Raw genomic sequence first — 17,040 nt, 5'->3', positions numbered from 1 at the left:
CCTCAACTGACTCCTTTCGACGTGGAGGAGCAGCGGCTCGACTCCGAGCTCCTCCCGAGTGACCGAGCTCCTCACCCTATCTCTAAGGGAGCGCCCAGCCACCCTGCGGAGGAAACTCATCTCGGCCGCTTGTACTCGCGATCTTGTTCTTTCGGTCATAAGCCAAATCTCATGACCATAGGTGAGGATCGGAACATAGATCGATCGGTAAATCGAGAGCTTTGCCCCCCTACTCAGCTCTCACCATTATTATAATATTAATGTATTCACAAACTAAAATTATGTTTTACATATGTTGATATTTAAATTGAAAGTTTTTTGTCCATTGCTATTCGTCAAAATTTTAAAAAGCATAAAATGAACATTTGTACATTTGATAAAACTTGCAAATATTCTAAAATATTCTATCCACCTGACTGACTAGGTATTTTTATTTTGAAAAGTTAGTTTATATTTATTTTAAATCTACTATCGATTCTTTGGTGTTACACACCAATTTTTTTTATTTTTTTTACATTAGTTATGTTTACCATTATTGTTAACTTATTTTAAATATTGTTATAAATACTGTTCATTTATCCTATAATTGTTTTTACAGCTACCTGCATGCTTTTGATTATGTTATTTTATGTATGAACCACAATGGAAATAAATGTTTTCGCTTTCTTGTGTTATTTACACACACACACACACACACACACACACACACACACACACACACACACACACACACACACACACACACACACACACACACACACACACACACACACACACACATATAAAACATTGAATGTTTTCATTTTTACATTTTTTTACATTTTTTTTTTACATTTTTACATTTTTACAATTTTTTTTGTCAGTTGCGATTCTCTTTTGTTATTATTATTTGCTCAATAGCAATAGTCCATAAAATATAATATTTGCAATTTTATCCAGTTTGTTGACTAAAAAATATCAAACTTTGTTCCATCATGGTGTAGTGACACAAAGAAGATTTTTCTTAAAAAAGAGAAGACATGAAATTTCAGCTACATTTTGCCAGAAGGCACATGGGAGACTCAAGCCTCGATATGATCTCTTTTCTTGTATATATGCATTTAAAAAAATGATATAATGAATTCAATAAATCAATCAAAATGAAGGACAACATAAAACTGAATAAGACATTAGTGTAAGCAAATCAGAGTGAGAGAAACAGGGTGAAGAAATTCCAACGCTTAGAAAGCAATAAAAAGTGACAAATGTGTGCTCTTTCTACTTGTATTTCCGAAGTCAGTGGAACTATTTTCCAAACTGCAAAATGAACGGAAGCTATTGTCTATTGTGTTTAACTTTACCAAACGGTGCAGCCGCAAGCGTAAAGAAACAGGATGCGGAAGTGACTGTTTCGTCAAGGAGTTTTTAACCAATGACGAGGCGTGACGCAGGTCTCGCGGGTAATTCGTTTCCTGCATTCAGACAGTCTGTTCGCGGGAAACTAAAGGTGCAGCAGCAGCAGGAAAAGTAACTCAGAAATCGAAAAATAGCTCAGGTTGATTAAAGATCACCTACAGCTGAGTTCTAGGAATGCTTTTCCATTCGGTTGTCGATAGACGATACGGCAGATCGCGCCAAAATGGTGAGTTCGTATTCCCAGACCGTTCGCTTTTTACAATCAACCTTCAACCGTTTGTACTTTTGAGGATCTTAATCAAACCGATTTATGTCATGTTCTATATACTGTGTTGGTGCACGGGTATCCTTCAAATCTGCAACAAACAACTGGTTCAAATGCATAAATGATTGATGTGGAAATTAAGTGTTCCGTGAAGAAAGTTTTAACGCGTCACGTTAATGTCAGCAAATGCATAATCAGATCAGCATAAGGCAACAAAAGTACAACAATGTTACAGTAAGAAACGTTTGAGGGAAATTTAAAGTGGGCATATTGTGCTGATTTTCTTGTAATCCACTTTCCATTAAATATTGTGGAGATGTCGTATTAAGCACCTTCCAACTCCCACAATTTTCTGACTTTATATGTAGAAGCTACACTGAGATTAACCAAAATTCAGTCTAAAATAGCTCATTTTAGACTTCTGTGACATATGTGACATGTCCTTTTAAAGTAACAGACACAGAAAACAATAGCTGAGAATGGAAAATGGGATTTAGTATTATCACCATGCATAATCTTGGTGTGTAATTGTTATTTTCTGATGTGTTGATCTGTTTTAGCCTGCGAAAATGGCGATTATAATGTGATCTTTATTAGATGCACTAAAAATATGATTTAACCTCCACTGATTATTTTCCCCCAGCCCTCCCTGCAGATCCGTGGCCTAAATACCCTTTGAGTTCTCTCTTGGAAGGGTATCGGTGTGCACGTCACGACGAACACATCTCCTATGGGAATTTGGGTGACCCGGTGCCACCATTTGGCTTAGCCTTTCCATCTGGTAGCCAACACATTATCATTTTGTCATCAGATGATGTGCATCTGAATAATAAATTACCCGAATAAAAACTGTGTGATTCGTATTTCTGTAGTCACAACCCTGCAAGACTGCCTTGCAATGGCCAATGAAGAAGGCATTGTCAGGATATACAACACAGAGAGGCGGGAAACACCGCTGCTGAAAGGTAGGTAATGTTTTATCAATTTATTTTGTAAGCATTTTCGTCATATTTTTGAAATTATAAAATTGATGATGAGTGATACGTGTGTGTGATCGTTGACAGAATGGTTGGCTCATGAAAATGCCATCTTTGATGTAGCGTGGGTACCAGGGGAGCCTAGCCTGGTAAGTCGTAAGTCTGCAGCATGAATTGTATACATTTTATATTCTAAGTGTTTGATCGTGTGTTAGCAGCGTATTGGTATGAGTGAATTTTGGTCATGTGTGTGATGCTCAGGTGACTGCTGCTGGGGACCAGATGGCAAAGCTGTGGGACGTGATGACAGGGGAGCTGTTGGGGAGCTTCAAGGGTCACCGCTGCAGCCTGAAGTCGGTAGCGTTCGCGCAGCAGGACAAAGGTAGCACATAACAATCGGAACAGTGCATGGGTTTTATATCTGCAAAACTGATGTCAGTATTAAAGGAGTAATACCTTTAAAAAAAAAAAAAAAAAACATTAAGATTGTTCAGTTTCCCCCTATAATTTTGTCCATTCTTATTCAAATAAAGGATTCACAATTGTATGTCGCCGTTTGATCAAAATTAGTCTTGTTTGGAAACAGTTTAGAATTTTGACCCATGTGGATTAAAATACACCAATGGGATGCCATTTCTGTGGCAACGTTATTGACAATGTAGGAGGCTTTTCTGATCTTCAAAAGGCATGCTGGGAAACTTAGTCTGATGGGTTGTTTTTTTATATATATATATATATATAATGTAAACACTTTACCCGCAATTAAATTAGCTGTATTATTATTTTAAATGTACCACAAAAATAAAGGTACTTTTTAATACCTAGATTTCAACATGTGGTAAGATTTCCTTTTTTTTTTTTTAATTTTGTCTGAAATTGAAGGGGACTTTTAAGTTTAGACGTGACACCGGGAATAACTGGAATTGTCACATTCATGTCTGGGTGATTGCAGTGGCGACCATATTATACATCAGTAACATTTTTAGAGATTTGAGTGAACACTTAATTCTGTGATCTTCAACAGCTGTGTTCTGTACCGGCGGCAGAGACGGAAATATTATGGTTTGGGACACCAGGTGCAGCAAAAAAGGTATGAATTGGTGTTTCCTATATTCATTCCTATCTTATTTGTCGGATTTGTGGTTGAACTTCTACATTAAGTTCAACCACAGATTAATCATGATGTCACGCCGTACATCTGCAGTGTTTCTGTTTCCTTCTTCCGCTCAGATGGTTTCTACAGACAAGTGAAACAGATCAGCAGTGCACACAGAGCAGAGAGAAGCAGTCCTTCTGTGACAAAGAAGAGGCGATCGAGCACGCGTGGCATAGCCCCCAGTGTGGTGAGTGTCTGCACTAACTGACCCTGCAAAGTAAAAAAATAAAATAATAAATAATAATTTATTATAATTTATTGCAGGATTCACAGCAAAGTGTCACAGTTGTTTTGTTTCGTGACCAGCATACCCTCATCTCATCTGGAGCTGTCGATGGGTAGGAAATATTATACTACTTATTTATTTATTCCCAAAGTAATTAATTTTTTTGTTAAATAGATTTTTTTATTTTATATTTTTATTATGTAACTTTTTTATGAAATGCGATTGTTTATTCTTTTAACATTTTTTATTCCTGTTTTTGTAATAGAAATTGTTTGTAACTTGTTTAATTTTTTTTTCATAAACTTTCTCTAAATAAACTTTTGAATTTTTTTGTAATAGTTTTTTTTATTTGTTTGCAATATAACTTTTATAAATATTTGTTTTGCAATATTACTTTATTATAGTTTGGTCAAATTTTTTTAAGTTCTTATTTTTTGTGTTTTTTTACAATATAACTTTCTAAATATTTTGTAACTAAGCTTTTAAATGTATTAATTGTTTGGTAATCAAAATTTTTATTTTTTATGGCTTTTTAATATTAGGGTTTGTTTTTTTTAAATATAACTTTTTTTTTATGTGTTGCCTATAACATTTATTGTTCTTTTACTGTATAGTAGCAGTTTACAAAAATTTTGCATTTCCTCCAACGTTGAAGTGTTTTGTTGCAGATATAAAAATAACACTGAAATATCCAAACCAGCTCTATCAAAATAAATCAATGTACACTGTGGATGAAGGTTCTCACTCATCCCAACAAAGCTCTCGAAATGTTTACAGTGTAAACCAACAATAAGTCCATTTGGTGTAAACTTTACACCAAATGGACTATTGTTGGTCTTCAAGACATTTTGTCACTCATTCAACTGCCTTTTTTTTGTCAGTCATCTTCTTGGATGATGGTGAAATGTCTGTTGTCCACAAGAATTCCAATTGGTGTAAACTTTTAGATGAATAAAGGCATTTAATTTAGTTAAAGTAATTTGCAAGATTGGACCCTAATCCTTGGGGTGATTTATGATGTGATTTGGTGCTATATAAATGAACTGATTTGAAAATAAAAAGGTAAAAAGGGGAAACATAGCTGAGCCCTCTGTTCAGTAAAATGTTGTGGTTTATAAAATGTCTTTTTATGAAAATGTAACTTATTATTCAATTTTTCTGAATCTTTCCAGCAATAATTCATTGAATCATTTCTGAAGTTTATTGCTGTACTATAATGTACTTGTTTGTGTGTTTACCTCAAAGATATTCCTGTTTAATGCCTGATATTGACATTAAATGACTGAGAGCAAACAGGCTTGAATGCTTGTCACTGTATTCCTCTAAACCAGAGTCATCAAGATGTGGGATCTGAGGAAGAACTACACCGCGCACCATCATGACCCTGTTGCACTCCATTCGTACTCGTACCCTGGCTCTTGCACACGTAGACTAGGTTAGTTCTCCTTTCCATAATTCAATTTGCTTTAGAGGCTAAACTGAGAATGAATTTGAATAATGTTTTGGATGTGTTGCAGGGTATTCTGGACTCACTCTGGACTCCACCAGATCCAACCTCATGTGCAACTGCACTGATGACAACATTTATATGTTTAATGTCAGCGGACTAAAGACAAGTCCAGGTGAGCAATCTTTGAGGTAACAGGGATTTTGTAGCTCGCTTGTTCTTCATCTTGCCAGTGTTGTAGGACCTTAAGGACCTTTTTCTACATCCAAAGGCCTTTAACTCAAGAGGTCTTTGGCGTTTGGGCCTTGACTACAACACTGCATGTTCCAGACTTGAACAGATTCAACATTTCCAGCACTGTACCTCCACCTGAGTAACTTGGCCATCTTTGTGTAGAGAAGCTATGCCTCAGGTTTGGGTCTGGGACAATCCCTCACAAACATATCGGGTGACAATCAAAGGCTTGACTCTTGGTGTTTTCTTGCAGATTCATCCATTCCAAGAATGAGAATCAGAATCTCACAATCTCTCCTCATTGTCATTGGAATGTACAATGAAATTAACTCTTAAGTGACCAAGCTATTTTAGCGACTAATATGGTAGGGTAATTATAGCATCAAATGTAGAAGCACCTGTGACTAGCAAATATGCCAATACTTTAACACAAATCTCAACGGACCCATCAGTCATCCTTTGTGATAATCCTGAGTTATTTTCATCCTCACTCTGGTCATCAAGAATCAGTCTCAGTGCTTGTGCAGCTGTAAATCTTGCTATTCTAGGTCTGTTGGCCATACTTCCCTGCAAAACGGTAAAATATAATGATTAGAGTTGGCAAATTACAATACCGTCTGAAGCTATAATGTTGAAAATCTCATAGTTCTCCAATGGAAGGCAGCAGCAGAGTTCCTCCCACTGCAGAAGCAGTAAATCTCCATTGGATTTAAGATGCGTAAAGGTTATTGTGGCTGCCCAAGTGCTAATCCACCACTACCGACTCTAAAAGGTTCTACTCTACGAGTTGGAGGACCATTTGAATGCAGTTTGTCATGTCTTAAGAAGAGTTTATTGGTTCCTGGCGAAGTAGGATGAGGAAGGTCCGTGTTTTTAGATTGATGTTACCCTTCTTATGCCCTGTTCTCACTTTTACAGATATGCATCACAGAAGATCAGTTTGAAACCTTACAGGTTTCTGGTCGGGTATGCGAGATGAACTAGTATTTCCTGTCATTCTGCGTTGGTCACCTTTTAACCATGGTAGGGTTTTCAAGATGCTCAAAAATGCCTTTATTCCATTGGGAACGTTGACATACTTTGGCGATCCCTTGCATTTTCGTTGACCCTGTAACATTGGTGTATGTGCCATGACATCACTGGGAGGTATTTTTGAAGTGTCATGGTTTCACTGAGCTTATACTAAGGCTGTGCTGCAGTTCTTTGCATGAGTTACAAGTTGGCGCATCACGCCAGGAAACTATTTTGAGGAAACTGGTTAAAAATACACCTATGGCTACTTTGGTCATATGACCTTGAACCTTGACTGATCATAAAAGGTCAAACTTAAGCTCACAATACACACTTTGCAGCCAGTATGGCTTAAACATAGTGGAAAACTTGATTTGAGGAGAGTCATGGACTTGATTGAATGTCAAGGCCTTACAGAACCATATATTTTGGTAAAACTGAATCACAAAGAATCTATTTGCATGAATTGGCATCACAATGAGGTGCGGGAGCTGCATTCTTTTGAGTGTCCCAACTTCTGTCACAGTGGTTCAATCGCTTGCTTCCAGTTTAAATTAATCTTCAGCTTTTATGGAGTTATTTTTGCATCTTTAGTTGTAGCTCATAGTATTGCATTTTTTTTTCTGTTTCTCTCTTTACAGTTGCGGTTTTCAGTGGTCATCGCAACTCCTCATTTTACGTAAAGTCCAGTGTTAGCCCTGACGACCAGTTCTTAGCCAGTGGCTCGAGTGACCATAACACATACATCTGGAGGGTAAGTTTGTCATACTGCAATTTGGACGATGTCTCCGTTCCTCTATGCCTCTCAGGTCCTTTGGAAGATCTCTACAAAACTTAGCATATGGATCAAGGCTGAGATCAGAGTTGGTCTGAAAGGGTTCGTTTGGGGGAAGGTCAGCGTTCAAAAGGCTGATTTTTTATTTTTTTTTTCTTCCGTATTATTTAAACTAAGGGGAGTGTGGTAGTTAAGCAGTTCCTGAGCTTGCCTCCAAGATCACACGTTTTTTCATGTAATGTGGAGTTGTGACAGGAAGGGCATCTGGCGTAAAAGGTGTGAAATCAACATTGTAGATCCAGATCGGACTTGCTTCCGCGACCCAAGCGAGCAAGGGAAAAGCCAAAAGGACGTACAAGAAACTCCTGTGTATGTTCTACCAGTCCGTAGTAGCCAGCGTTTTCTTTTACACCGTGGTGTGCTGGGGGTGCAGCACATCCAAGAAGGACACATCCAGCAGGACAAACTGATCAAGCAGGCTGGCTCCATGGTTGGCATGAAGCTGGACTCTCTGGTGACGGTGGCAGAGAACAATGAACAAACTGCTGGACGATGCCAGTCACCCTCCGCACACCGTCACCAGCAACCAGAGGAGCCTCCTCAGCCACAGACTGCTCCTTCCCAAGTGCAGGACCAACAGGCTGAAAAACTCCTTTGTCCCTCATGCCATCAGACTGTATAACTCCTCACTCAGGGAGAGGAGGGGTAACAGGAAGACAGAGGATGGGAATGAGAGGAGCAGTAGTAGCCAGTAAACCAGTATTGATCAGTATGTCTGGTATTTATATTTATACACTCAATAAAAATCTAAACGCAACACTTTTGGTTTTGCTCCCATTTTATATGAGATGAACTCAAAGATCTAAAACTTTTTCCACATACACAATATCACCATTTCCCTCAAATATTGTTCACAAACCAGTCTAAATCTGTGATAGTGAGCACTTCTCTTTTGCTGAGACTGCCCACAATAAAAGGCCACTCTGAAAGGTGCAGTTTTATCACACAGCACAATGCCACAGATGTCGCAAGATTTGAGGGAGTGTGTAATTGGCATGCTGACAGCAGGAATATCAACCAGTGCTGTTGCTCGTGTATTGAATGTTCATTTCTCTACCATAAGCCGTCTCCAAAGGCGTTCAGAGAATTGGCCAGTACATCCAACCAGCCTCACAACCGCAGACCACGTGTAACCACACCAGCCAGGACCTCCACATCCAGCATGTTCACCTCCAAGATCGTCTGAGACCAGCCACTCGGACAGCTGCTGAAACAATCGGTTTGCATAACCAAAGAATTTCTGCACAAACTGTCAGAAACCGTCTCAGGGAAGCTCATCTGCATGCTCGTCATCCTCATCGGGGTCTCGACCTGACTCCAGTTCGTTGTCGTAACCGACTTGAGTGGGCAAATGCTCGCATTCGCTGGTGTTTGGCACGTTGGAGAGGTGTTCTCTTCACGGATGAATTCCGGTTCACACTGTCCAGGGCAGACAGCGTGTGTGGCGTCGTGTGGGTGAGCGGTTTTCTGATGTCAGTGTTGTGGATCGAGTGGCCCATGGTGGCAGTGGGGTTATGGTATGGGCAGGCATCTGTTATGGACGAAGAACACAGGTGCATTTTATTGATGGCATTTTGAATGCACAGAGATACCGTGACGAGATCCTGAGGCCCATTGTTGTGCCATACATCCAAGAACATCACCTCATGTTGCAGCAGGATAATGCACGGCCCCATGTTGCAAGGATCTGTACACAATTCTTGGAAGCTGAAAATGTCCCAGTTCTTGCATGGCCGGCATACTCACCGGACATGTCATCCGTTGAGCATGTTTGGGATGCTCTGGACCGGCGTATACGACAGCGTGTACCAGTTCCTGCCAATATCCAGCAACTTTGCACAGTCATTGAAGAGGAGTGGACCAACATTCCACAGACCACAATTGACAACCTGATCAACTCTATGCGAAGGAGATGTGTTGCACTGCATGAGGCAAATGGTCGTCACACCAGATACTGACTGGTATCCCCCCCAATAAAACAAAACTGCACCTTTCAGAGTGGCCTTTTATTGTGGGCAGTCTAAGGCACAGCTGTGCACTAATCATGGTGTCTAATCAGCATCTTGATATGGCACACCTGTGAGGTGGGATGGATTATCTCAGCAAAGGAGAAGTGCTCACTATCACAGATTTAGACTGGTTTGTGAACAATATTTGAGGGAAATGGTAATATTGTGTATGTGGAAAAAGTTTTAGATCTTTGAGTTCACCTCATACAAAATGGGAGCAAAACCAAAAGTGTTGCGTTTATATTTTTGTTGAGTGTATTTGCAAACTGCAATGCTGCTGGAACTGCAATTTCCCAGATGGAGTCTTCCCAAGGGATCAACAAATTTATATCTAATCTAATGTCTAGTATTATTTCCACATAATTTGGCGCACATTTCCAGGTGGGATCCTGTATTTTATAAGTGAAGTTAAATTAATGAGGTCAAGGTCATTTTGGTCAAATTTTGACTACACCTCTCCAATTTGCACCAAAGTTGGCTCACATATGTAGGTGGTGGCTTCTGAAATTGCCCAACCTGAGGTCACATTTGCAAAAAGTCAATAAGTGGAGTCAAGGTCATGTTTGCATTTTTGTTTGTTTGTTTTTTGGTCTACTCTTTTTGACTGATATCTATCAAATCTGGTATGTAGATGAAGGTCGACATTGAATTTCCCTTAAAGGGTTCATTTGGGCAAAGGTCAAAGTAATTGATTTTTCTCCCAGATTTCAACCAAACATAGCCTCTGTGTAGATGTATTCCAGAATTGCTCAGACAAGGTCAGCCAAAGGTTAATCGTTTAGGCAACAGTCTAGATCATTGGGGTTAAAGGTCAGATTTCCACCAGGAAATTTGTTCCAAAACAACTTGACCATATGGTTATTGGTACCTAGCCCTCAGTCTCCATGCAAAGAAGAACTATTGTGTAATAAAAAAGAAATGCGTTTTTTAAACTTGTAGTGAGTTTTGTGTTTGAACTTGTTTCACGTAGATTTACGATCCCACTCATCCTCCCGTGATTCTCCAAGGCCACAGCGAGGAAGTGACGTCTACCGCATGGTGCCCAACAGATTTCACCAAGGTGACATGTTCTTATTCCAATGGAGGGTTTAGACATTAAAGGAGTCGTATTGTACAACATCTGCTTGGTTTACCTTTTACACCAACTACAGCTGGTGTTTGGTGTGAAACGCCCTCAAAGTCTGAAAATTCTGCACTGTTGTGTGTAGACAGAATTATGCTATAACCCACTTTAGGACCTGAAACGATTTGTTTTACACTTCTGTGAAGTACGTTATGGATTTCCATATCTGGAGTCCTCTCTGACGCATGCAGACACTTTAGCACGATGGCTCTGGTCTCTTTGAGCCGTCTTCTATAATCCTCACTGTTCTTTTGGCAGATTGCTTCCTGTTCGGATGACAACACTGTACGGATCTGGCGGCTCCACCGGGAAGTGGATGGAGTTGAATCTTCAGTTGGTGATGCCAACCTTGTGGGATGGGCACATCTGAAGTCTCCCTTAAGTAAGCATTTCAGCTATATATATATATACACAGAATAATAGTAGTGCTATGTGACTAAAAAGGTTAATCCAGGTTTTGAGTATATTTCTTATTGTTACATGGGAAACAAGGTACCAGTAGATTCTCACAAATCCAACAAGACCAAGCATTCATGATATGCACACTCTTAAGGCTATGAAATTGGGCTATTAGTAAAAAAAAAAAGTAGAAAAGGGGGTGTTCACAATAATAGTAGTGTGGCATTCAGTCAGTGAGTTCGTCAATTTGTGGAACAGACAGGTGTGAATCAGGTGTCCCCTATTTAAGGATGAAGCCAGCACCTGTTGAACATGCTTTTTTCTTTGAAAGCCTGAGGAAAATGGGACGTTCAAGACATTGTTCAGAAGAACAGTGTAGTTTGATTAAAAAGTTGACTGGAGAGGAGAAAACTTATATGCAGGTGCAAAAAATTATAGGCTGTTCATCTACAATGATCTCCAATGCTTTAAAATGGACAACAACAAAAAAAACAGAGATGCATGGAAGAAAACGGAAAACAACCATCAAATGGATAGAAGAATAACCAGAATGGCAAAGGCTCACCCATTGATCAGCTCCAGGATGATCAAAGACAGTCTGGAGTTACCTGTACGTGCTGTGACAGTTAGAAGACGCCTGTGTGAAGCTAATTTATTTGCAAGAATCCCTCGCAAAGTCCCTCTGTTAAATAAAAGACGTGCAGAAGAGGTTACAATTTGCCAAAGAACACATCAACTGGCCTAAAGAGAAATGGAGGAATATTTTGTGGACTGATGAGAGTAAAATTGTTCTTTTTGGGTCCAAGGGCCGCAGACAGTTTGTGAGACGACCCCCAAACTCTGAATTCAAGCCACAAGAAGACAGTGAAGCATGGTGGTGCAAGCATCATGATATGGGCATGTTTCTCCTACTATGGTGTTGGGCCTATATATCGCATACCAGGTATCATGGATCAGTTTGGATATGTCAAAATACTTGAAGAGGTCATGTTACCTTATGCTGAAGAGGACATGCCCTTGAAATGGATGTTTCAACAAGACAATGACCCCAAGCACACTAGTAAACGAGCAAAATCTTGGTTCCAAACCAACAAAATTAATGCCTCGCACATGTGAAGAAATCATGAAAAACTGTGGTTATACACCTAAATACTAGTTTAGTGATTCACAGGATTGCTAAAAAAAGCAGTTTGAACATAATAGTTTTGAGTTTGTAGCGTCAACAGCAGATGCTACTATTATTGTAAACACCCCCTTTTCTACTTTTTTTTTTTTTTTACTAATAGCCCAATTTCATAACCTTAAGAGTGTGCATATCATGAATGCTTTGTCTTGTTGGATTTGTGAGAATCTACTGGTACCTTTTTTCCCATGTAACAATAAGAAATATACTCAAAATCTGGATTAATCTTTTTAGTCACACAGCACTACTATTATTCTGAACACTACTGTACACACATTGACATGTATGATTTCCTGTTTTAACTAAAGTTCACTTCTGTTGTTCAGGTCCTGTAAGCCGAGGTGAAACCACTCCTGCCAAGAACCGGATGGCAGGGAGTCAGGAAGGCGTGGCTTCTCCCCAGGTAGCTGCCTGTGCTCCCGTTGGAGCCGCGCTGCCTCTGCCTTCCAGCACTGCATCACCCATCCAGTCTCAACACACCAGCCCCCCAGTCCGGCATAGAACACCACCTTCCATCAAACGGTGGTTTTCCTCCAACCAAGAATCTCCTCCCAATCAACTCAGCCCTCCTGACCGCAGGGTGCTAAGTCCACGTAACCAGAGCCCGGTAAGCGACACCCCATCCACGGAGAGACGGGCCAAACGCAGGCTTGAAACTGGCGATGATGAATCCGCAGGCTGCAGCGGGGCACAAGAGTGGCACTGTGTGGCAGAACTTTACCATGCGGCCAAGAGAAGCCGTATCCTGACTGGAGTCTGTTGCCCTCCGGAGGAACGGAACCATCGAACGGAACTATGTCAAGATAGCCGGACGCAAACGGACTGCCATACAGAGGAAACGCTGCATGCAACATCAAGGCAGACTGGAAAGGAGAACTGCTCTCCCAGTGGAATGGACTGGTTGTCATTGATGGGTCAAAAGATGAAGAACGGCCAAAGGAACCCGAGTGCTGCCACCAGGAGCCCCAGCAGCTCTAAGAAGCATGAACGTAGAACACCAGCATCACCTGTAAGTATACTTAAAAATCAAATCAAGCTACTCTTAACTAAGCCCCAACCTCCGGTCCTCAGAAATTAAGCCAAAGTGGAAGTGCCAAATCTTGCAATTCCTTGCATGGCCAGCTGAGGGTGGCTCTAAAAAAAAAAAAAAGTCACAAACATCCTCAGCTATACAGCAGAAACAAACATATTTACAGCCTTTACAAAAAAAAAAACTTTGTCTATAGCTAGTTTTCCCAATCATGACAACTATACAGGGGTGAATTTTTGTAACACACCAGTTTAAGCTATTTTATATCATAAAGTTATGAATAATTAGGGGAGTGGTCACTTTGAGTCACAGCTAGTGTGTGCTGTTTAAGGGGTGTCCATAGCCCTGCTAACAGGCTACTGCTAGCAGCGTCAGCTAGCAGATGTGGACTCTACTGTTTCTGTCCCCTCTGAGCATTTTATTAACAATATGAGATAATATGGTTTATGTGGTAACAGTAATCGTACTAACAGGCCATCTAACAACAATTTCTGTTGAATGAAATTTCAGTATTACTTAATTTGTATGCTAACTTAATGAACTCGAAGTTATGTCCACCGTTACTGTCACTGTCATAATTTTTAATACTTGTACCCAAGTCAACAACCACCCCGTGTGCAAAAGTGTGACCAAAACTTCTGAACTAAGGTTAGCTTGCTAGCTTTAGCTCGCGTGGTAACTCTGAAATGGTGGGGGAGGGCATGTTCGGTCTTCATTCGTCCCACCTACGTCAAACCGGTCTTGCCCACAATCCACCTCTTTACCCACTTGTGGGTTAGGCGGAGTCAAGCGCTGCCAAGACGGTGATATTTGGAACCGCCGCATTTGAAACTCAAACTTGCTTTTTAGCAAACCAATGGGTGGCATCGTGGCAGGTTTCTCCACTATATATACCGTCAATGCTCTTGACTAGAAGACAACAAACTTTCCAAGAATCGCATGTAGCCTGCCTTGAAATTCCGTGTCCCCCATTTTTGTGTTGTTAAACGTCGTGAATGACACCAGAAAATCTCAAACTACCATTTTAGTTAAACGTATTCTTCAGATGTTCATTATTGCTCTTCATGTTTTGTGTTCTGTTTGTTTCCCCAGACAATCCCCTCGCCACAGTCCATGAAGAAGATCTCCACATACTTCAGAAGGACGACATCGGCTTGACCAAACATCCTCCACGTTTCTGTGTAACATGCTGTGATAAATGTTTTCTGGGAATGGCCAGATTTCCAGATGGGGAGCATGCCGCAATTTGAACTAGATGTTGTTATGGAGCATTTGACTACTGGTGGGCTGTAGTACACCAAATTGCTAACCTTTAACATGAACCGCGATTAGCGCTTACTTTTTGCATTTGCCCACGTATGCTAGTTATCCCTGCAGTTGGCGATTTTCCTACAACCCCTGGCAAAAATTATGGAATCACCGGCCTCGGAGGTTGTTCATTCAGTTGTTTAATTTTGTAGAAAAAAAGCAGATCACAGACATGACACAAAACTAAAGTCATTTCAAATGGCAACTTTCTGGCTTTAAGAAACACTATAAGAAATCAGGAAAAAAAAGATTGTGGCAGTCAGTAACGGTTACTTTTTAGACCAAGCAGAGGAAAAAAATATGGAATCACTCAATTCTGAGGAAAAAAATTATGGAATCACCCTGTAAATTTTCATCCCCAAAACTAACACCTGCATCATATCAGATCTGCTCGTTAGTCTGCATCTAAAAAGGAGTGAACACACCTTGGAGAGCTGTTGCACCAAGTGGACTGACATGAATCATGGCTCCAACACAAGAGATGTCAATTGAAACAAAGGAGAGGATTATCAAACTCTTAAAAGAGAGTAAATCATCACGCAATGTTGCAAAAGATGTTGGTTGTTCACAGTCAGCTGTGTCTAAACTCTGGACCAAATACAAACATGGGAAGGTTGTTAAAGGCAAACATACTGGTAGACCAAGGAAGACATCAAAGTGTCAAGACAGAAAACTTAAAGCAATATGTCTCAAAAATCGAAAAATGTACAACAAAACAAATGAGGAACGAATCGGAGGAAACTGGAGTCAACGTCTGTGACCGAACCGTAAGAAACCGCCTAAAGGAAATGGGATTTACATACAGAAAAGCTAAACGAAAGGCATCATTAACACCTAAACAGAAAAAAAACAAGGTTACAATGGGCTAAGGAAAAGCAATTGTGGACTGTGGATGACTGGATGAAAGTCATATTCACTGATGAATCTCGAATCTGCATTGGGCAAGGTGATGATGCTGGAACTTTTGTTTGATGCCTTTCCAATGAGATTTATAAAGATGACTGCCTGAAGAGAACATGTACATTTCCACAGTCATTGATGATATGGGGCTGCATGTCAGGTAAAGGCACTGGGGAGATGGCTGTCATTACATCATCAATAAATGCACAAGTTTATGTTGATATTTTGGACAATTGAAAGGATGTTTGGGGATGATGAAATCATTTTTCAAGATGATAATGCATCTTGCCATAGAGCAAAAACTGCAAAAACATTCCTTGCAAAAAGACACATAGGGTCAATGTCATGGCATAGGGTCAATGTCATTGAGCAGATCTGATTTCATCCAGTCATCCACAGTCCACGATTGCTTTTCCTTAGCCCATTGTAACCTTGTTTTTTTCTGTTTAGGTGTTAATGATGGCTTTCGTTTAGCTTTTCTGTATATAAATCCCATTTCCTTTAGGCGGTTTCTTACAGTTCGGTCACAGACATTGACTCCAGTTTCCTCCCATTAGTTCCTCATTTTTGTTGTGCATTTTCGATTTTTGAGACATATTGCTTTAAGTTTTCTGTCTTGACGCTTTGATGTCTTCCTTGGTCTACCAGTATGTTTGCCTTTAACAACCTTCCCATGTTGTTTGTATTTGGTCCAGAGTTTAGACACAGCTGACTGTGAACAACCAACATCTTTTGCAACATTGCGTGATGATTTACTCTCTTTTAAGAGTTTGATAATCCTCTCCTTTGTTTCAATTGACATCTCTCATGTCCACTTGGTGCAACAGCTCTCCAACGTGTGATCACTCCTTTTTAGATGGAGACTAACGAGCAGATCTGATTTGATGCAGGTGTTAGTTTTGGGGATGAAAATTTACAGGGTGATTCCATAATTTTTTCCTCAGAATTGAGTGATTCATATTTTTTTCCTCTGCTTGGTCTAAAAAAGTAACCGTTACTGACTGCCACAATCTTTTTTTCTTGATTTCTTATAGTGTTTCTTAAAGCCAGAAAGTTGCAATTTGAAATGACTTTAGTTTTGTGTCATGTGTGTGATCTGCTTTTTCTACAAAATTAAACAACTGAATGAACATCCTCTGAGGCCGGTGATTCCATAATTTTTGCCAGGGGTTGTATTCTTTGGATTACCTTACCATACCGTAGGCTGTCTGCCACCTGTTGGACATGTCTGGACTTGTCGCAGGTAATAATATCATCATGAAATGATGTGCATGATGGAAATTAGGAGCAAATGTGGCTGTTACACCCAGCCCACCAAAACTGAAATCAACCATGTTGGCTTTACAATGTCCAATATGAATAATGGCATGCTCATCGTTTGGATATTTGATTATTCCCAGAAATCCTTTGTCCCTGAAAGTAATAGATTTCTATTTTGTGTGACTTTTAACTGCATTCCAAATACTATTAACATCTTAGACCAGAAATTTAAGTTAAAATGAATATTCTATACATTTGATGCTACAGTTTGAAAATTCTTTT

General features: G+C 39.9%; 1 protein-coding gene across 1 annotated transcript; it reads left to right on the top strand.

Annotated features, from left to right (window-relative positions):
- The first annotated feature begins 1,481 nt into the window (after positions 1-1,481).
- Positions 1,482-14,633, top strand: dtl (denticleless E3 ubiquitin protein ligase homolog (Drosophila)). The gene is made up of 15 exons (XM_034162130.1): positions 1,482-1,621; positions 2,304-2,441; positions 2,533-2,625; positions 2,725-2,786; positions 2,899-3,019; positions 3,662-3,727; positions 3,868-3,980; positions 4,058-4,131; positions 5,351-5,454; positions 5,537-5,641; positions 7,353-7,465; positions 10,526-10,615; positions 10,937-11,060; positions 12,587-13,269; positions 14,383-14,633. Exons 1-15 carry the CDS (start codon positions 1,570-1,572, stop codon positions 14,446-14,448), a joined length of 2,004 nt encoding a protein of 667 aa, XP_034018021.1. The 5' UTR covers positions 1,482-1,569; the 3' UTR covers positions 14,449-14,633.
- The last annotated feature ends 2,407 nt before the right edge of the window (positions 14,634-17,040 follow it).

The sequence above is a fragment of the Thalassophryne amazonica genome, chromosome 21 (genome assembly GCF_902500255.1).
Source record: "Thalassophryne amazonica chromosome 21, fThaAma1.1, whole genome shotgun sequence".
Classification (NCBI taxonomy): domain Eukaryota; kingdom Metazoa; phylum Chordata; class Actinopteri; order Batrachoidiformes; family Batrachoididae; genus Thalassophryne; species Thalassophryne amazonica.
This window is presented reverse-complemented; position numbering and strand designations above follow the sequence as displayed.

Bases quoted from the DNA above. Each gene is read 5' to 3' on its own strand.
- dtl (XM_034162130.1), top strand. From the start codon at position 1,570: ATGCTTTTCCATTCGGTTGTCGATAGACGATACGGCAGATCGCGCCAA. The intron at 2,442-2,532 runs GTAGCCAACACA...GTATTTCTGTAG, and splicing joins TGGCTTAGCCTTTCCATCTG to TCACAACCCTGCAAGACTGC. The intron at 4,132-5,350 runs GTAGGAAATATT...CCTCTAAACCAG, and splicing joins TCATCTGGAGCTGTCGATGG to AGTCATCAAGATGTGGGATC.